Here is a 22,443-nt window from a genome sequence, read left to right on the forward strand (position 1 = left end):
CATGTGCCCAAACCATTTCAAAACACCCTCTTCTGCTCTCTCAACCACGCTCTTTTTATTTCCACACATCTCTCTTACCCTTACGTTACTTACTCGATCAAACCACCTCACACCACACATTGTCCTCAAACATCTCATTTCCAGCACATCCATCCTCCTGCGCACAACTCTATCCATAGCCCACGCCTCGCAACCATACAACATTGTTGGAACCACTATTCCTTCAAACATACCCATTTTTGCTTTCCGAGATAATGTTCTCGACTTCCACACATTTTTCAAGGCTCCCAAAATTTTCGCCCCCTCCCCCACCCTATGATCCACTTCCGCTTCCATGGTTCCATCCGCTGACAGATCCACTCCCAGATATCTAAAACACTTCACTTCCTCCAGTTTTTCTCCATTCAAACTCACCTCCCAATTGACTTGACCCTCAACCCTACTGTACCTAATAACCTTGCTCTTATTCACATTTACTCTTAACTTTCTTCTTCCACACACTTTACCAAACTCAGTCACCAGCTTCTGCAGTTTCTCACATGAATCAGCCACCAGCGCTGTATCATCAGCGAACAACAACTGACTCGCTTCCCAAGCTCTCTCATCCCCAACAGACTTCATACTTGCCCCTCTTTCCAGGACTCTTGCATTTACCTCCCTAACAACCCCATCCATAAACAAATTAAACAACCATGGAGACATCACACACCCCTGCCGCAAACCTACATTCACTGAGAACCAATCACTTTCCTCTCTTCCTACACGTACACATGCCTTACATCCTCGATAAAAACTTTTCACTGCTTCTAACAACTTGCCTCCCACACCATATATTCTTAATACCTTCCACAGAGCATCTCTATCAACTCTATCATATGCCTTCTCCAGATCCATAAATGCTACATACAAATCCATTTGCTTTTCTAAGTATTTCTCACATACATTCTTCAATGCAAACACCTGATCCACACATCCTTTACCCAGATATGTAAAACACTTTAATTCCTCCAGTTTTTCTCCCTTCAAACTTACCTCCCAATTGACTTGACCCTCAACCCTACTGTACCTAATAACCTTGCTCTTATTCACATTTACTCTTAACATTCTTCTTTCACACACTTTACCAAACTCAGTCACCAGCTTCTGCAGTTTCTCACATGAATCAGCCACCAGTGCTGTATCATCAGCGAACAACAACAGACTCATTTCCCAAGCTCTCTCATTCATATATATATATATATATATATATATATATATATATATATATATATATATATATAGTTTATTTTGCTTTGTTGCTGTCTTCCGCATTTGTGAGGTAGCGCAAGGAAACAGACGAAGGAAATGGCCCAACCCTCCCCCATACACATGTATATACATACACGTCCACACACGCAAATAAACATACCTATACATCTCAATGTATACATAATATATCCACACACAGACATATACATATATACACATGTACGTAATTCATAGTGTGCCTTTATTCATTCCCATGGCCACCTCGCCACGCATGGAATAACAGCCCCCTCCCCCCTCATGTGTGCGAGGTAGCGCTAGGAAATACAACAAAGGCCCCATTTGTTCACACTCAGTCTCTAGCCGTCTTGTAATAATGCACCGAAACCACAGCTCCCTTTCCACATCCAGGCCCCACAGAACTTTCCATGGTTTACCCCAGACGCTTCACATGCCCTGGTTCAATCCATTGACAGCACTTCGACCCCGGTATACCACATCGTTCCAATTTACTCTATTCTTTGCACGCCTTTCACCCTCCTGCATGTTCAGGCCTTGATCACTCAAAATCTCTTTCACTCCATCTTTCCACCTCCAATTTGGTCTCCCACTTCTCCTCCTTCCCTCCACCTCTGATACATATATCCTCTTGGTCAATCTTTCCTCACTCACTTTCTCCATGTGACCAAACCATTTCAAAACACCCTCTTCTGCTCTCTCACCCACACTGTTTTTGTTACCACACATCTCTCTTGCCCTATTCTTCTTTACTCGGTCAAACCACCACACACCACATATTGTCCTCAAACATCTCATTTCCAGCACATCCACCCTCCTCCGCACAACTCTATCCATAGCCCACGCCTCGCAACCATACAGAAGAAGGAGTCACACGGGGAGTGCTCATCCTCCTCGAAGGCTCAGATTGGGGTGTCTAAATGTGTGAGGATGTAACCAAGATGAGAAAAAAGGAGAGATAGGTAGTATGTTTGAGGAAAGGAACCTGGATGTTTTGGCTCTGAGTGAAACGAAGCTCAAGGGTAAAGGGAAAGAGCGGTTTGGGAATGTCTTGGGAGTAAGGTCGGGGGTTAGGGAGAGGACAAGAGCAAGGGAAGGAGTAGCACTACTCCAGAAACAGGAGTGGTGGGAGTATGTGATAGTGTAAGAAAGTAAACTCTAGATTGATATGGGTAAAACTGAAAGCTGATGGAGAGAGATGGTTGATTATTGGTGCATATGCACCTGGGCATGGGAAGAAAGATCATGAGAGGCAAGTGTTTTGGTAGCAGTTGAATGAGTGTGTTAGTGGTTTTGATGCACGAGACCGGGTTATAGTGAAGGGTGATTTGAATGCAAAGGTGAGTAATGTGGCAGTTGAGGGAATAACTGGTATACATGGGGTGTTCAGTGTTGTAAATGGAAATGAAGAGCTTGTAGATTTATGTGCTGAAAAAGGACTGGTGATTGGGAATACCTGGTTGAAAAAGAGAGAGATACATAAGTATACGTATGTAAGTAGGAGAGATGGCCAGAGAATGTTTTTAGATTATGTGCTAATTGATAGGCGCGCGAAAGAGAGACTTTTGGATGTTAATGTGCTGAGAGGTGCAACTGGAGGGATGTCTGATCATTATCTTGTGGAGGCGAAGGTTAAGATTTGTTGAGGTTTTCAGAAAAGAAGACAGAAAGATGGGATGAAGAGAATGGTGAGAGTAAGTGAGCTTGGGAAGGAGACTTGTGTGAGGAAGTACCAGGAGAGACTGAGTACAGAATGGAAAAAGGTGAGAACAATGGAAGTAAGGGGAGTGGGGGAGGAATGGGATGTATTTAGGGAATCAGTGATGGATTGCGCAAAAGATGCTTGTGGCATGAGAAGCGTGGGAGGTGGGTTGATTAGAAAGGGTAGTGAGTGGTGGGATGAAGAAGTAAGATTATTAGTGAAAGAGAAGAGAGAGGCATTTGGACGATTTTTGCAGGGAAAAAATGCAATTGAGTGGGAGATGTATAAAAGAGAGAGAAAGGTGCAAGAGGTGAAAAAGAGGGCAAATGAGAGTTGGGGTGAGAGAGTATCATTAAATTTTAGTGAGAATAAAAAGATGTTCTGGAAGGAGGTAAATAAAGTGCGTAAGACAAGGGAGCAAATGGGAACTTATGTGAAGGGCGCAAATGGGGAGGTGATAACAAGTAGTGGTGATGTGAGAAGGAGATGGAGTGAATATTTTGAAGGTTTGTTGAATGTGTTTGATGATAGAGTGGCAGATATAGGGTGTCTTGGTCGAGGTGGTGTGCAAAGTGAGAGGGTTAGGGAAAATGATTTGGTAAACAGAGAAGAGGTAGTAAAAGCTTTGCGGAAGATGAAAGCGGGCAAGGCAGCAGGTTTGGATGGTATTGCAGTGGAATTTATTAAAAAAGGGGGTGACTGTATTATTGACTGGATGGTTTTTTTTTTTTTTTTTTTTTTTTTTTTATATATACTTTGTCGCTGTCTCCCGCGTTTGCGAGGTAGCGCAAGGAAACAGACGAAAGAAATGGCCCAACCCCCCCCCATACACATGTACATACACACGTCCACACACGCAAAATATACATACCTACACAGCTTTCCATGGTTTACCCCAGACGCTTCACATGCCTTGATTCAATCCACTGACAGCACGTCAACCCCTGTATACCACATCGCTCCAATTCACTCTATTCCTTGCCCTCCTTTCACCCTCCTGCATGTTCAGGCCCCGATCACACAAAATCTTTTTCACTCCATCTTTCCACCTCCAATTTGGTCTCCCTCTTCTCCTCGTTCCCTCCACCTCCGACACATATATCCTCTTGGTCAATCTTTCCTCACTCATTCTCTCCATGTGCCCAAACCATTTCAAAACACCCTCTTCTGCTCTCTCAACCACGCTCTTTTTATTTCCACACATCTCTCTTACCCTTACGTTACTTACTCGATCAAACCACCTCACACCACACATTGTCCTCAAACATCTCATTTCCAGCACATCCATCCTCCTGCGCACAACTCTATCCATAGCCCACGCCTCGCAACCATACAACATTGTTGGAACCACTATTCCTTCAAACATACCCATTTTTGCTTTCCGAGATAATGTTCTCGACTTCCACACATTTTTCAAGGCTCCCAAAATTTTCGCCCCCTCCCCCACCCTATGATCCACTTCCGCTTCCATGGTTCCATCCGCTGACAGATCCACTCCCAGATATCTAAAACACTTCACTTCCTCCAGTTTTTCTCCATTCAAACTCACCTCCCAATTGACTTGACCCTCAACCCTACTGTACCTAATAACCTTGCTCTTATTCACATTTACTCTTAACTTTCTTCTTCCACACACTTTACCAAACTCAGTCACCAGCTTCTGCAGTTTCTCACATGAATCAGCCACCAGCGCTGTATCATCAGCGAACAACAACTGACTCGCTTCCCAAGCTCTCTCATCCCCAACAGACTTCATACTTGCCCCTCTTTCCAGGACTCTTGCATTTACCTCCCTAACAACCCCATCCATAAACAAATTAAACAACCATGGAGACATCACACACCCCTGCCGCAAACCTACATTCACTGAGAACCAATCACTTTCCTCTCTTCCTACACGTACACATGCCTTACATCCTCGATAAAAACTTTTCACTGCTTCTAACAACTTGCCTCCCACACCATATATTCTTAATACCTTCCACAGAGCATCTCTATCAACTCTATCATATGCCTTCTCCAGATCCATAAATGCTACATACAAATCCATTTGCTTTTCTAAGTATTTCTCACATACATTCTTCAATGCAAACACCTGATCCACACATCCTTTACCCAGATATGTAAAACACTTTAATTCCTCCAGTTTTTCTCCCTTCAAACTTACCTCCCAATTGACTTGACCCTCAACCCTACTGTACCTAATAACCTTGCTCTTATTCACATTTACTCTTAACATTCTTCTTTCACACACTTTACCAAACTCAGTCACCAGCTTCTGCAGTTTCTCACATGAATCAGCCACCAGTGCTGTATCATCAGCGAACAACAACAGACTCATTTCCCAAGCTCTCTCATTCATATATATATATATATATATATATATATATATATATATATATATATATATATATATATATATATATATAGTTTATTTTGCTTTGTTGCTGTCTTCCGCATTTGTGAGGTAGCGCAAGGAAACAGACGAAGGAAATGGCCCAACCCTCCCCCATACACATGTATATACATACACGTCCACACACGCAAATAAACATACCTATACATCTCAATGTATACATAATATATCCACACACAGACATATACATATATACACATGTACGTAATTCATAGTGTGCCTTTATTCATTCCCATGGCCACCTCGCCACGCATGGAATAACAGCCCCCTCCCCCCTCATGTGTGCGAGGTAGCGTTTGGAAATACAACAAAGGCCCCATTTGTTCACACTCAGTCTCTAGCCGTCTTGTAATAATGCACCGAAACCACAGCTCCCTTTCCACATCCAGGCCCCACAGAACTTTCCATGGTTTACCCCAGACGCTTCACATGCCCTGGTTCAATCCATTGACAGCACTTCGACCCCGGTATACCACATCGTTCCAATTTACTCTATTCTTTGCACGCCTTTCACCCTCCTGCATGTTCAGGCCTTGATCACTCAAAATCTCTTTCACTCCATCTTTCCACCTCCAATTTGGTCTCCCACTTCTCCTCCTTCCCTCCACCTCTGATACATATATCCTCTTGGTCAATCTTTCCTCACTCACTTTCTCCATGTGACCAAACCATTTCAAAACACCCTCTTCTGCTCTCTCACCCACACTGTTTTTGTTACCACACATCTCTCTTGCCCTATTCTTCTTTACTCGGTCAAACCACCACACACCACATATTGTCCTCAAACATCTCATTTCCAGCACATCCACCCTCCTCCGCACAACTCTATCCATAGCCCACGCCTCGCAACCATACAGAAGAAGGAGTCACACGGGGAGTGCTCATCCTCCTCGAAGGCTCAGATTGGGGTGTCTAAATGTGTGAGGATGTAACCAAGATGAGAAAAAAGGAGAGATAGGTAGTATGTTTGAGGAAAGGAACCTGGATGTTTTGGCTCTGAGTGAAACGAAGCTCAAGGGTAAAGGGAAAGAGCGGTTTGGGAATGTCTTGGGAGTAAGGTCGGGGGTTAGGGAGAGGACAAGAGCAAGGGAAGGAGTAGCACTACTCCAGAAACAGGAGTGGTGGGAGTATGTGATAGTGTAAGAAAGTAAACTCTAGATTGATATGGGTAAAACTGAAAGCTGATGGAGAGAGATGGTTGATTATTGGTGCATATGCACCTGGGCATGGGAAGAAAGATCATGAGAGGCAAGTGTTTTGGTAGCAGTTGAATGAGTGTGTTAGTGGTTTTGATGCACGAGACCGGGTTATAGTGAAGGGTGATTTGAATGCAAAGGTGAGTAATGTGGCAGTTGAGGGAATAACTGGTATACATGGGGTGTTCAGTGTTGTAAATGGAAATGAAGAGCTTGTAGATTTATGTGCTGAAAAAGGACTGGTGATTGGGAATACCTGGTTGAAAAAGAGAGAGATACATAAGTATACGTATGTAAGTAGGAGAGATGGCCAGAGAATGTTTTTAGATTATGTGCTAATTGATAGGCGCGCGAAAGAGAGACTTTTGGATGTTAATGTGCTGAGAGGTGCAACTGGAGGGATGTCTGATCATTATCTTGTGGAGGCGAAGGTTAAGATTTGTTGAGGTTTTCAGAAAAGAAGACAGAAAGATGGGATGAAGAGAATGGTGAGAGTAAGTGAGCTTGGGAAGGAGACTTGTGTGAGGAAGTACCAGGAGAGACTGAGTACAGAATGGAAAAAGGTGAGAACAATGGAAGTAAGGGGAGTGGGGGAGGAATGGGATGTATTTAGGGAATCAGTGATGGATTGCGCAAAAGATGCTTGTGGCATGAGAAGCGTGGGAGGTGGGTTGATTAGAAAGGGTAGTGAGTGGTGGGATGAAGAAGTAAGATTATTAGTGAAAGAGAAGAGAGAGGCATTTGGACGATTTTTGCAGGGAAAAAATGCAATTGAGTGGGAGATGTATAAAAGAGAGAGAAAGGTGCAAGAGGTGAAAAAGAGGGCAAATGAGAGTTGGGGTGAGAGAGTATCATTAAATTTTAGTGAGAATAAAAAGATGTTCTGGAAGGAGGTAAATAAAGTGCGTAAGACAAGGGAGCAAATGGGAACTTATGTGAAGGGCGCAAATGGGGAGGTGATAACAAGTAGTGGTGATGTGAGAAGGAGATGGAGTGAATATTTTGAAGGTTTGTTGAATGTGTTTGATGATAGAGTGGCAGATATAGGGTGTCTTGGTCGAGGTGGTGTGCAAAGTGAGAGGGTTAGGGAAAATGATTTGGTAAACAGAGAAGAGGTAGTAAAAGCTTTGCGGAAGATGAAAGCGGGCAAGGCAGCAGGTTTGGATGGTATTGCAGTGGAATTTATTAAAAAAGGGGGTGACTGTATTATTGACTGGATGGTTTTTTTTTTTTTTTTTTTTTTTTTTTTTTATATATACTTTGTCGCTGTCTCCCGCGTTTGCGAGGTAGCGCAAGGAAACAGACGAAAGAAATGGCCCAACCCCCCCCATACACATGTACATACACACGTCCACACACGCAAAATATACATACCTACACAGCTTTCCATGGTTTACCCCAGACGCTTCACATGCCTTGATTCAATCCACTGACAGCACGTCAACCCCTGTATACCACATCGCTCCAATTCACTCTATTCCTTGCCCTCCTTTCACCCTCCTGCATGTTCAGGCCCCGATCACACAAAATCTTTTTCACTCCATCTTTCCACCTCCAATTTGGTCTCCCTCTTCTCCTCGTTCCCTCCACCTCCGACACATATATCCTCTTGGTCAATCTTTCCTCACTCATTCTCTCCATGTGCCCAAACCATTTCAAAACACCCTCTTCTGCTCTCTCAACCACGCTCTTTTTATTTCCACACATCTCTCTTACCCTTACGTTACTTACTCGATCAAACCACCTCACACCACACATTGTCCTCAAACATCTCATTTCCAGCACATCCATCCTCCTGCGCACAACTCTATCCATAGCCCACGCCTCGCAACCATACAACATTGTTGGAACCACTATTCCTTCAAACATACCCATTTTTGCTTTCCGAGATAATGTTCTCGACTTCCACACATTTTTCAAGGCTCCCAAAATTTTCGCCCCCTCCCCCACCCTATGATCCACTTCCGCTTCCATGGTTCCATCCGCTGACAGATCCACTCCCAGATATCTAAAACACTTCACTTCCTCCAGTTTTTCTCCATTCAAACTCACCTCCCAATTGACTTGACCCTCAACCCTACTGTACCTAATAACCTTGCTCTTATTCACATTTACTCTTAACTTTCTTCTTCCACACACTTTACCAAACTCAGTCACCAGCTTCTGCAGTTTCTCACATGAATCAGCCACCAGCGCTGTATCATCAGCGAACAACAACTGACTCACTTCCCAATCTCTCTCATCCCCAACAGACTTCATACTTGCCCCTCTTTCCAGGACTCTTGCATTTACCTCCCTAACAACCCCATCCATAAACAAATTAAACAACCATGGAGACATCACACACCCCTGCCGCAAACCTACATTCACTGAGAACCAATCACTTTCCTCTCTTCCTACACGTACACATGCCTTACATCCTCGATAAAAACTTTTCACTGCTTCTAACAACTTGCCTCCCACACCATATATTCTTAATACCTTCCACAGAGCATCTCTATCAACTCTATCATATGCCTTCTCCAGATGGATGGTAAGGTTATTTAATGTATGTATGACTCATGGTGAGGTGCCCGAGGATTGGCGGAATGCGTGCATAGTGCCATTGTACAAAGGCAAAGGGGATAAGAGTGAGTGCTCAAATTACAGGTATAAGTTTGTTGAGTATTCCTGGTAAATTATATGGGAAGGTATTGATTGAGAGGGTGAAGGCATGTACAGAGCATCAGATTGGGGAAGAGCAGTGTGGTTTCAGAAGTGGTAGAGGATGTGTGGATCAGGTGTTTGCTTTGAAGAATGTATGTGAGAAATACTTAGAAAAGCAAATGGATTTGTATGTAGCATTTATGGATCTGGAGAAGGCATATGATAGAGTTGATAGAGATGCTCTGTGGAAGGTATTAAGAATATATGGTGTGGGTGGCAAGTTGTTAGAAGCAGTGAAAAGTTTTTATCGAGGATGTAAGGCATGTGTACGTGTAGGAAGAGAGGAAAGTGATTGGTTCTCAGTGAATGTAGGTTTGCGGCAGGGGTGTGTGATGTCTCCATGGTTGTTTAATTTGTTTATGGATGGGGTTGTTAGGGAGGTGAATGCAAGAGTTTTGGAAAGAGTGGCAAGAATGAAGTCTGTTGTGGATGAGGGAGCTTGGGAAGTGAGTCAGTTGTTGTTCGCTGATGATACAGCACTGGTGGCTGATTCATGTGAGGAACTGCAGAAGCTGGTAACTGAGTTTGGTAAAGTGTGTGAAAGAAGAAAGTTAAGAGTAAATGTGAATAAGAGCAAGGTTATTAGGTACAGTAGGGTTGAGGGTCAAGTCAATTGGGAGGTAAGTTTGAATGGAGAAAATCTGGAGGAAGTAAAGTGTTTTAGATATCTGGGAGTGGATTTGGCAGCGGATGGAACCATGGAAGCGGAAGTGAATCATAGGGTGGGGGAGGGGGTGAAAATCCTGGGAGCCTTGAAGAATGTGTGGAAGTCGAGAACATTATCTCTGAAAGCAAAAATGGGTATGTTTGAAGGAATAGTGGTTCCAACAATGTTGTATGGTTGCAAGACGTGGGCTATGGATAGAGTTGTGAGCAGGAGGGTGGATGTGCTGGAAATGAGATGTTTGAGGACAATGTGTGGTGTGAGGTGGTTTGATCGAGTAAGTAACGTAAGGGTAAGAGAGATGTGTGGAAATGAAAAGAGCGTGGTTGAGAGAGCAGAAGAGGGTGTTTTGAAATGGTTTGGGCACATGGAGAGAATGAGTGAGGAAAGATTGACCAAGAGGATATATGTGTCGGAGGTGGAGGGAACGAGGAGAAGTGGGAGACCAAATTGGAGGTGGAAAGATGGAGTGAAAAAGATTTTGTGTGATCGGGGCCTGAACATGCAGGAGGGTGAAAGGAGGGCAAGGAATAGAGTGAATTGGATCGATGTGGTATACCGGGGTTGATGTGCTGTCAGTGGATTGAATCAGGTCATGTGAAGCGTCTGGGGTAAACTATGGAAAGCTGTGTGGGGCCTGGATGTTGAAAAGGAGCTGTGGTTTCGGGCATTATTGCATGACAGCTAGAGACTGAGTGTGAACGAATGAGGCCTTTGTTGTCTTTTCCTAGCGCTACCCTGTACACATGACTGGGGAGGGGGACGGTATTCCATGTGTGGCGAGGTGGCGATGGGAATGAATAAAGGCAGACAGTGTGAATTGTGTGCATGGGTATATATGTATGTGTCTCTGTGTGTATATATATGTGTACATTGAGATGAATAGGTATGTATATTTGTGTGTGTGGACGTGTGTGCATATACATGTGTATGGGGGTGGGTTTGGCCATTTCTTTTGTCTGTTTCCTTGCGCTACCTCGCAAACGCGGGAGACAGCAACAAAGCAAAATAAATGAATAAATAAATACATCTCTTTTACCCTATTATTCCTTACTCGATCAAACCACTTCACACAACATATTGTCCTCAAACATCTCATTTCCAGCACATCCACCCTCCTGCGCACAGCTCTGTCTATAGCCCACGCCTTGCAACCATATAACATTGTTGGAACCACTATTCCTTCAAACATACCCATTTTTGCTTTCCGAGATAATGTTCTCGACTTCCACACATTCTTCAACGCTCCCAGAACTTTCGCCCCCTCCCCATCCTATGATTCACTTCCGCTTCCATGGTTCTATCCACTTCCAGATATCTAAAACCCTTCCCTTCCTCCAGTTTTTCTTCATTCAAACTTACCTCCCAGTTGACTTGTTCCTCAACCCTACTGTACCAAATAACCTTGTTCTTATTCACATTTCCTCTCAGCTTTCTTCTTTCACACACTTTACCAAACTCAGTCACCAGCTTCTGCAGTTTCTCGCATGAATCAGCCACCAGCGCTGTATCATCAGCGAACAACAACTGACTCACTTCCCGAGCTCTCTCATCCACAACAGACTTCATACTTGCCCCTCTTTCCAAAACTCTTGCCTTCACCTCCCTAACAACCCCATCCATAAACAAATTAAACAACCATATATAAAGATAGAAATAATAATAATGTTGCTCAATTTTAGTGCAAGCATGATATATGGCTGTTGACTCATTGCCCCTGTCTTTTTCAGGTATGTTCCAGCGAGTTGACAAGCTTCGAAAAAATGCATTTGCCTCCATGTGTGTCTTTGGTGAAGATGGAGCCAACAACATCTCTGGTATCTGGGTATGGAAGGGAGAAGATCTCGCATTCCCAGTAAGTTGAATGCATTTAGTCAACCACTATGCAGCGATCATTTACACTTCCAACACCCAGACGAATAGTACTGATAATATACCTCCCTGGATGGTGGCTGCCCACCAACTCTTACCTACGTTACAAGTTGCTATCCCTGGACTTTCCTTTTTCTCTTTTATGATTACAATGTGACACACATTTTGCAACAAAAAAAATTGACCTCCTGGATTTGATATTCACACACACATATATGTGTGTGTTTTATGAAAGTTTTACTTACATCTTGTGTTCCCACAGCTTTGTGAAGATTGGACTATTGACTACGAGTCATATGATTGGAAGAAGTTGGATCCTAATGCAGAAGAAACCAAAAAGTTGGTGGACCAGTATTTCAAGTGGATTGGAGAAGATCGGGAGGGTCGGAAATTCAACCAGGGCAAGATATTCAAGTAATAATGTTCACCCAGAAGTTTCTGTTAATAAATATGACCAATTATTTTTTTTTTTTTATTACTATTATTATTCCAGTCAGTCATAATGTAACCTAATCTTTTTACACTTGCATCATATATCCCAAGATGAAACTAATCTTTAAAGCAGCTCTTAGTGTATGATATTCTGTTTTCTACATGCTTGTCTTTTAATATTATACCAAAGCATCAACTTAACCTCAGTGGACAGTGTTGCAAATTGATTGCTAATAAGGCTATTCTTCATATGTTCCTGGCATTACGTTACTATACAGAAAAAGGCAAACATAAAAGAGAATATGTTAATTTTACCTAGTAATATTTAAGGGGAGAAAGATTACTTTCCATGTATTCCCTGTGTGTCATATAAGGCAACTAAAAGAGGAGGGAGCAGGGGACTGGAAATACTCCCCTCCCGTTTTTAATTTTCCAAAATAGGGAATAGAGAAGGGGCCAAGTGAGGATATTCCCTCCAAGGATCAGTCCTCTAATCTTAATGATACCTCACTAATGCGGGAAATGGCAAATGTGTGTGGGGGAGATATGAAATTAAAGCAAGTTTTATTTACATTTTATTTATATATTTTTATTATACTTTGTCGCTGTCTCCCGCGTTTGCGAGGTAGCGCAAGGAAACACATGTATATACATACATCCACACACGCAAATATACATACCTACAAAGCTTTCCATGGTTTACCCCAGACGCTTCACATGCCTTGATTCAATCCACTGACAGCATGTCAACCCCGGTATACCACATCGCTCCAATTCACTCTATTCCTTGCCCTCCTTTCACCCTCCTGCATATTCAGGCCCCGATCACACAAAATCTTTATTTTGCTTTGTCGCTGTCTCCCGCGTTAGCGAGGTAGCACAAGTAAACCAACGAAAGAATGGCCTAACCAACCCACATACACATGTATGTACATACACATCCACACACGCAAATATACATACCTATACATCTCAATGTATACATATATATACACACACAGACATATACATATATACACATGTACATAATTCATACTGTCTGCCTTTTATTCATTCCCATCGCCACCTCGCCACACATGGAATAACAGCTCCCTCCCCCCTCATGTGTGCGAGGTAGCGCTGGGAAACGACAACAAAGGCCCCATTCGTTCACACTCAACTCTAGCTGTCATGTAATAATGCACTGAAACCACAGCTCCCTTTCCACATCCAGGCCCCACAGAACTTTCCATGGTTTACCCCAGACGCTTCACATGCCCTGGTTCAATCCATTGACAGCACGTCGACCCCGTTATACCACATTGTTCCAATTCACTCTATTCCTTGCACGCCTTTTCACCCTCCTGCATGTTCAGGCCCCGATCACTCAAAATCTTTTTCACTCCATCTTTCCACCTCCAAGTTGGTCTCCCACTTCTCCTCGTTCCCTCCACCTCTGACACATATATCCTCTTGGTCAATCTTTCCTCACTCATTCTCCATGTGACCAAACCATTTCAAAACACCCTCTTCTGCTCTCTCAACCACACTCTTTTTATTACCACACCTCTCTCTTAACCTATCATTACTTACTTGGTCAAACCACTTCACACCACATATTGTCCTCAAACTTCTCATTTCCAGCACATCCACCCTCCTGCACACAACTCTATCCATAGCCCACGCCTTGCAACCATACAACATTGTTGGAACCACCATTCCCTCAAACATACACATTTTTGCTTTCCGAGATAATGTTCTCGACTTCCACACTTTCTTTAAGGCTACCAGAATTTTCGCCCCCTCCCCCACCCTGTGATTCACTTCCGCTTCCATGGTTCCATCCGCTGCCAAATCCACTCCCAGATATCTAAAACACTTCACTTCCTCCAGTTTTTCTCCATTGAAAATTACCTCCCAATTGTCTTGACCCTCAACCCTACTGTATCTAATAACCTTGCTCTTATTCACATTTACTCTCAACTTTCTTCTTTCACACACTTTACCAAACTCAGTCACCAGCTTCTGCAGTTTCTCACGTGAATCAGCCACCAGCGCTGTATCATCAGCGAACAACAACTGACACTTCACAAGCTCTCTCATCCACAACAGACTGCATACTTTGCCCCTCTTTCCAAAACTCTTGCATTTACCTCCCTAACAACCCCATCCATAAACAAAGTAAACAACCATGGATACATCACACACCCCTGCCGCAAACCTACATTCACTGAGAACCAATCACTTTCCTCTCTTCCCATATGCACCATACATTTATGTATGGTGCATAATACACTACAGCTGTACAGTAGACTGCATGAAAGAGGATGAATCTGGAGAAAGCATGTGAGGGTTGATAGAAATACTTTGTGGATGGTGCTATGAAGATATGATTGGAAGGAAAGCTACTAGAAGCAATTTTATTTTGTCAGTAAGGCATGCATATGAGTCGGTAACGAGTAAGGTGAGTAGTTCCAAGTGACAGTGCGTCTGTGGTAAGGGTGATAAGGAAGGTAAATGTAGGGGTCTTGGAGAAAGGGGTAGGTATGCAGTATGTAGGGGATAAGGTTGTAAGGGAAGTGTGGGTCTTCCTCATGACGTTTCCCTGGGGAAAGATTTGACTGAGAAACAGCAGAATTTGGTGTCACGTATGGGAAAGTGCATGAAAAGAGAACATCGAGAGTAATTGTGAAGAAAAGCAATTGGTTGCCATGCGACTGTGAATGGAGAAAAATTAAAGGTGACTTTTTAGATATTGGGAGTGGACATGTAAGTGGAGGAGAGTCAGGATGGATGAGTCAGCGAATGATTTGGGAGCAGAGGAATGAGTGGAAAGACATTTCCCTCGCTGAGGGACAAAAATGGGCATGGTTGAAGATGCAGTAGTACTTAAGAGTGTTGTGTAGATGTTAGGCATGGGCTTAAGATAAAAATGTATGGAAGAGGTGAATATGATGGAACTTCAGATTTTGAGGACAATATGTTGTATGAGGAAGGTTGATGGGGAAAAAAAAAGCATTAGGGTAAGAGAAAGATGTGGTATTAAGAAGAGTATGGTTGAGAAAGCTGAAGTATGCTAAAATGGCTTGAACAGATGTAGGGAAAGTGTGGGGAGAGGTGGTTCAGAATTGGTGGAGGAGACAAGTTTGGAGTGCTCATAGCCATAACATGTTGTAGGGTGCAAAGTAATACGGGAGAGAACTAGAGTAGTGTGTTATACAGATGACATGCTATAATTAGGTTGAGCCAGGGCTTGGGATGCAGCATTGGGGAAACCAAGGAAAGGTCTGTAGGGCCTGGCTGTGGATATAGTAGCTGTGTTTTTTGTGCTTTACAAATACGGATGGAGAATGAATGAATGAGCAAATGACTCTATCACTGCTCCTGCGCTATCTTGCACATAAAACTTCAAATAAGTGAAAGAAAATATATATAGACACATGGGATAATGTGCTGTCAGTGGACTGAACCAGGGTATATGAAGCAGCTTGGGGAAACAACAGGAAGGTTTGTGGATAGGGGCTTTGGTTATGGTGCGTTAAGAGAGGGTGGATGTTAGCAGAGGCGGCTTTTTCTTCTGTTCTTGACACTACCGTAGGAAAGTGCAAATATGAAAGAATATGCATTTTGATATACTAAGGTATAAGTAGTCGGTAGATGCCAATGAGAATGGAGCACTAGAGTTCCCCTCTGCCAGTAGCCTGTTAAGGGGAAGTCCTAAGAAGCGGTACCAGAGTTCATTTATGGAAACTTTGCCATGACCACCCCCTTGAAGTTCCCATAGGGAATGGTCGTAAGGGATATAGGTAGATGGAATAAGCATTAAGGTTAATAACCAAGTGTTTTCTACATGGCAAAGAATTTAAAAAAAAAAAAAAAAAATTGCAGTCTACGTAATAAATGAGATCAGAAACACGGTAAGACTAGTATAGCATACAAAAGAAAATGCATGTAAATTTTGCGTGTAACTACGAACGCACAAAAATTATTTATAGACTAAAAGTTATGTTTCGTAACTTTTTAGATGTATGTGTTGTGTAGCTTTCAACTACATTCATTTTAGTTTCAACTTTTTAGATATACTGAACAAGCATGAGGTTTTTGTATTTCACTGTTAACAAAATACTCTTTTTTTTGTAAATCATTCCAAGAGTTGACATTCCAGTATAGGGGAGATACTTCAGTTGAATTTAGAATAATTCGCGGTTTATATATATTATTGTAACAAATCTATCAAGCTTTAAAAGAAATACATTGTTGAAGCTTTAGATTAATACCTGTGCTAAATCATCCTCGTAATCTTAAGTTTCCTCTGAAGTCATCATTCCAACTAGCACAGGTTTTGTTTCTCGTTATGGAGTTGTCAAAGACTTTGAGTCGAAAGCGATCCGACATATATAAAGTGTCTCGGGCCAACTTCAAAACTTGACCCGTCCTTACCCTCAGCCGAAATGTTTGGTCACTTTCCCTCCTTTATGGGTATTACTTAGGTTTTTCCTCTCGAGAGCTGGCTGCATTTGTGCCCCCATCTCTAGCCAAACCACGTGATACTCTGCAAGCTGCTGCGTCACGTTATTACTGTCGGTGTCACGTGCGGGTGAGGCACCTGATCTCCAAGCGACTGGTGACGACTGAGCTACGTGCCTTTGGTGCTCTATACATCCCAACGACTGGTGACGACGGAGCTCCATGTCTGTGGGGCCGCCAACCTCTCCGTGCATGTGGGGCCCCAGACATCCAAGCGACTGGTGACGACGGAGCTACGTGCCTGCGACTGGTGACGACGGAGCTACGTGCCTGCGACTGGTGACGACGGAGCTACGTCCCTGTGGGTACCCCAAACCTCCCAGCGACTGGTGCCGGCGGAGCTACGGGCCTGTGACTGGTGACGACGGAGCTACGTGCCAGCGACTGGTGACGACGGAGCTACGTGCCAGCGACTGGTGCCGGCGGAGCTACGGGCCTGCGACTGATGCCGACGGAGCTACGTCCCTGTGGGGACCCCAGACCTCCCAGCGACTGGTGCCAGCGGAGCTACGGGCCTGTGGGGCCCTAGACCTCCCAGCGACTGGTGCCGACGGAGCTACGTGCCCGTGCCACTGGCCGCTTGCCAGAGTTCCCGGAGAGTCAGCCTCCGTTTGGCTCCTGAGTGGCGTCAAGGACGTATGTTACATTTGTAATCTCTATCCGTACGTACCTACGTAAAGTCTGGCGGCGGACACCATGTAACGGTTAATCCAGAGTAACACATGACTCCTGTACTGGCCACCGACCACAGAACAGCTGGATGACAAGATAGAATATCCTGCTGACCTGACCTGATCCCCCATCCTCCCTGCTGCTGCATCATCCTCCCGGCCGGCCCCCCGTCAGCAGGAGGCGCGGCAGGGACCGGCCATCATTCTCCTGGCAACAAGCGGTTCACTGTGTCATCAGGAAAATTTCCTCCGATACGTAGTTGGGTGCAGGGTAAACCATGGTGTCAGCTGGACCATGATGAGTCAGGGAAACGGCGGTCGGTCGCTAGTGTGTCAGGTTGACAGTAAGTACGGTTAAATGTGTTTATGAAAAATGGAGGTGTAAAGGTGAAGTGGTCGGTTAGGTAAGGTCCAGGCCGGGCACCACAGATACAGGCACAAGACCTCGGGTTAGAGAATGATGTGTGTGTACACTTGAGGAACATTGTAGTATTCTGATGAAACGAGTGTCGTTCTCGTTATGTACTACAACTTCGATAATGAATCGTTTTATTCCCAGTGGGTGATTAGTAATGCCTCTGTCTGAGATGGGTAAGAGAACGTGTGTGGGTGTCATGCCACATACCAGGAAGTGTCATGAGGCACATGCAGTTGCAGCTACAGCATATGTAATTTTCATCAGTTATCGAAAAAGTATTATCGCCAGCTAGAAACCGATTGGATCTAGTCCAGTGGGGCAGACAACTGGTTACCCTGAGGCAGGCCACTATGTACGTTGGGGTAGGCTACTGGGCCATTAGGTTCCCTGGGGCCGGCCATTGAGTCCCCTGGGCCACACCATTGAATCCCCTGGAGTTAGCCGCCACTGAGTCCCCTGAGGCATATGCCTCGCCAGTTCATATGTTAACATTTGCTCAATGTAAACAGGACGTGAAATATGGAATGTCAGGATATCAATACAGTTAAAGTGAGGGTGAACGGCCATCAGTGAGGCTGGCCAGGAGGATCCGGCCACGCAGCTGGAACGTCTGCCTCTCTTGATCAGTCATGAAACATTTCTGAGTGATCTCTAAGTGTCACACTTACAGTGATCATCTCCAGATATCACACTTTTAGGATCGGGTTTGTCTCGCAGACCAGAGGTCTGCATCTGCCCCCACACAAAATCAACAAAAATTCTTCCCATGGAATAAAAATGCGATTTAGGTAAAGGTACGACAAACAACTTAATCTGGAGTTAATACATCGTCAACGACGCACTTCCACCCATGCGTTGGACTGTGTACCTGCCGATATGAATGCGCAACTGAATCAGTCCGTTCATCATCCCATCCAATATCTATCTCTCAATCGTCCATTTTTATGTTCGAGCAAGCCAAAGGTATGCACCACAAACAGTTCTGACTAGCATATATCAAGCTCTGTGCTAAGAGAACTGGTTTGGTGTTGACGACAAGGAGAGAGAAAGTAATACAAACATACAGAGTATGGATACCGCCGCCGCCAGTGTGTTGGGCCAATCAAACCGGCGTGAACGCGCCGACGCGTCTCGCCTGGAAAACCGAAAAGATAACTTATACGCCTGGCTGATGGCTTAACGGATATATTCATCATGTTCATAACTTTCATAAATTCTGAGTAAAGAACGAAAACAAACTACATCCTGTCACGCTATTTGCCGAAATATATTCCTGTGGAATTCAGCTTAAACGAGTCTTGGCACCTCATGTAGGCAAGCCGGTCACGTGACCCACGCGTCACCGGGAGGCCGACCGCGCGCCAGCATCTCCCGCGCTTTTGTGACGTCAGAATAGCTGGCAACATACTCAGATGAATTAGGCCAGTGGGGTCATCGGGGAGGTTCACAGATTGTGCTACCATTGTTACTGTCATTTCAACTGACATAGTCTTTACACGTATTAGACTATGTTTTATATGTGAAATGTTTAAAAACTTCTAGTTCTCAGCTGGGTCTCCCTGATCGCCGCCTTCCTCCTCGTCACTTGTCATGATGGTTACGCCCCTGTAGGTCTCTGTCCCTTGGCCTAAATAATGGATGATCGGAACTTTAATAACTGAATTGATACTATCTTTGAGTATAAAGCCTACTCAATATATATATATATATATATATATATATATATATATATATATATATATATTATTTATTCATTTATTTTATTATACTTTGTCGCTGTCTCCCGCGTTTGCGAGGTAGCGCAAGGAAACAGACGAAAGAAATGGCCCAACCCCCCCCCCCCCCCCATACACATGTATATACATACGTCCACACACGCAAATATACATACCCACACAGCCCTCCATGGTTTACCCCAGACGCTTCACATGCCTTGCTTCAATCCACTGACAGCACGTCAACCCCGGTATACCACATCGCTCTTTCAAACTATTCGCCATTTCCCGCATTAGCGAGGTAGCGTTAAGAACAGAGGACTGGGCCTTTGAGGGAATATCCTCACCTGGCCCCCTTCTCTGTTCCTTCTTTTGAAAAAAAAAAAAAATGATGAGAGGGGAGGATTTCCAGCCCCCCGCTCCCTCCCCTTTTAGTCGCCTTCTACGACACGCAGGGAACACGTGGGATGTATTCTTTCTCCCCTATCCCCAGGGGAGATAGGTATATATATATATATATATATATATATATATATATATATATATATATATATATATATATACCTCAAAGGTCCAGTGCTCTGTTCTTAGCGCTACCTCGCTATCGCGGGAAATGGCGAATAGTATAAAAAATATATATATATATACCTCGCAAACGCGGGAGACAGCGACAAAGCATATATATATATATATATATATATATATATATATATATATATATATATATATATATATATATATATATATTCCTATGAGCACGGGGAAAATGAAACTCATAAGAATATCTTGATCACGCGCAAAATTGTGATCCTTTCCAATATATATATATATATATATATATATATATATATATATATATATATATATATATATATATATATATATATCTGTGTGTGTGTGTGTGTGTGTGTGTGTGTAAAGAGAGAGAGAAGTGTTGCCGGACTTGGCCTGCTCGAGGTTACACTACGAGAAACGTCACCTTTTGCGAGAATGTATCACCGGGAACAGTCACGTCGAAGATCTTACTCATTATAAGGAAGTCTGTATTTCCCTGCAACTGGAAGTATTGCAGCCTGGACAGCAGGATCCTTTAGAAAGGTCCAAGGTAACACCAGGACTCTCAGAATATATATATATATATATATATATATATATATATATATATATATATATTTTTTTTTTTTTTTTTTTTTTTATACTTTGTCGCTGTCTCCCGCGTTTGCGAGGTAGCGCGAGGAAACAGACGAAAGAAATGGCCCAACCCCCATACACACGTACATACACACGTCCACACACGCAAATATACATACCTACACAGCTTTCCATGGTTTACCCCAGACGCTTCACATGCCTTGATTCAATCCACTGACAGCACGTCAACCCCTGTATACCACATCGCTCCAATTCACTCTATTCCTTGCCCTCCTTTCACCCTCCTGCATGTTCAGGCCCCGATCACACAAAAACTTTGTCACTCCATCTTTCCACCTCCAATTTGGTCTCCCTCTTCTCCTCGTTCCCTCCACCTCCGACACATATATCCTCTTGGTCAATCTTTCCTCACTCATTCTCTCCATGTGCCCAAACCATTTCAAAACACCCTCTTCTGCTCTCTCAACCACGCTCTTTTTATTTCCACACATCTCTCTTACCCTTACGTTACTTACTCGATCAAACCACCTCACACCACACATTGTCCTCAAACATCTCATTTCCAGCACATCCATCCTCCTGCGCACAACTCTATCCATAGCCCACGCCTCGCAACCATACAACATTGTTGGAACCACTATTCCTTCAAACATACCCATTTTTGCTTTCCGAGATAATGTTCTCGACTTCCACACATTTTTCAAGGCTCCCAAAATTTTCGCCCCCTCCCCCACCCTATGATCCACTTCCGCTTCCATGGTTCCATCCGCTGACAGATCCACTCCCAGATATCTAAAACACTTCACTTCCTCCAGTTTTTCTCCATTCAAACTCACCTCCCAATTGACTTGACCCTCAACCCTACTGTACCTAATAACCTTGCTCTTATTCACATTTACTCTTAACTTTCTTCTTCCACACACTTTACCAAACTCAGTCACCAGCTTCTGCAGTTTCTCACATGAATCAGCCACCAGCGCTGTATCATCAGCGAACAACAACTGACTCACTTCCCAAGCTCTCTCATCCCCAACAGACTTCATACTTGCCCCTCTTTCCAGGACTCTTGCATTTACCTCCCTAACAACCCCATCCATAAACAAATTAAACAACCATGGAGACATCACACACCCCTGCCGCAAACCTACATTCACTGAGAACCAATCACTTTCCTCTCTTCCTACACGTACACATGCCTTACATCCTCGATAAAAACTTTTCACTGCTTCTAACAACTTGCCTCCCACACCATATATTCTTAATACCTTCCACAGAGCATCTCTATCAACTCTATCATATGCCTTCTCCAGATCCATAAATGCTACATACAAATCCATTTGCTTTTCTAAGTATTTCTCACATACATTCTTCAAAGCAAACACCTGATCCACACATCCTCTACCACTTCTGAAACCGCACTGCTCTTCCCCAATCTGATGCTCTGTACATGCCTTCACCCTCTCAATCAATACCCTCCCATATAGTTTACCAGGAATACTCAACAAACTTATACCTCTGTAATTTGAGCACTCACTCTTATCCCACATTTGCTCGATTTCTTTGGGGTCTTGTAATTAGGGTACGATTTACAAACCTTTGAATCATTTTGGTTATTGATATGCATAAATAAGATGGCTAATGGTGTCTCCTGGTACCGTTGGTCGGCCTCACACGCACCACCAAGTGAGTGTTGTGCACATTTTCTGGATCTTCCTTTTCTAGTTTGGTCG

General features: G+C 43.6%; 1 protein-coding gene across 1 annotated transcript in view; it reads left to right on the top strand.

The window, feature by feature from the left end:
* The window catches only part of eEF1gamma (elongation factor 1-gamma), a 68,296-nt gene extending 56,014 nt beyond the window's left edge, over nt 1–12,282 (top strand). Inside the window, exons 9-10 of the mRNA XM_071682129.1 lie at nt 11,678–11,802; nt 12,082–12,282. Of these exons, the coding sequence (XP_071538230.1) occupies nt 11,678–11,802; nt 12,082–12,237 (281 nt within the window). The 3' untranslated portion in view covers nt 12,238–12,282. The remainder of the gene's footprint in view (nt 1–11,677; nt 11,803–12,081) is intronic.
* The last annotated feature ends 10,161 nt before the right edge of the window (nt 12,283–22,443 follow it).

Source organism: Panulirus ornatus, chromosome 34 (genome assembly GCF_036320965.1).
Source record: "Panulirus ornatus isolate Po-2019 chromosome 34, ASM3632096v1, whole genome shotgun sequence".
NCBI lineage: Eukaryota > Metazoa > Arthropoda > Malacostraca > Decapoda > Palinuridae > Panulirus > Panulirus ornatus.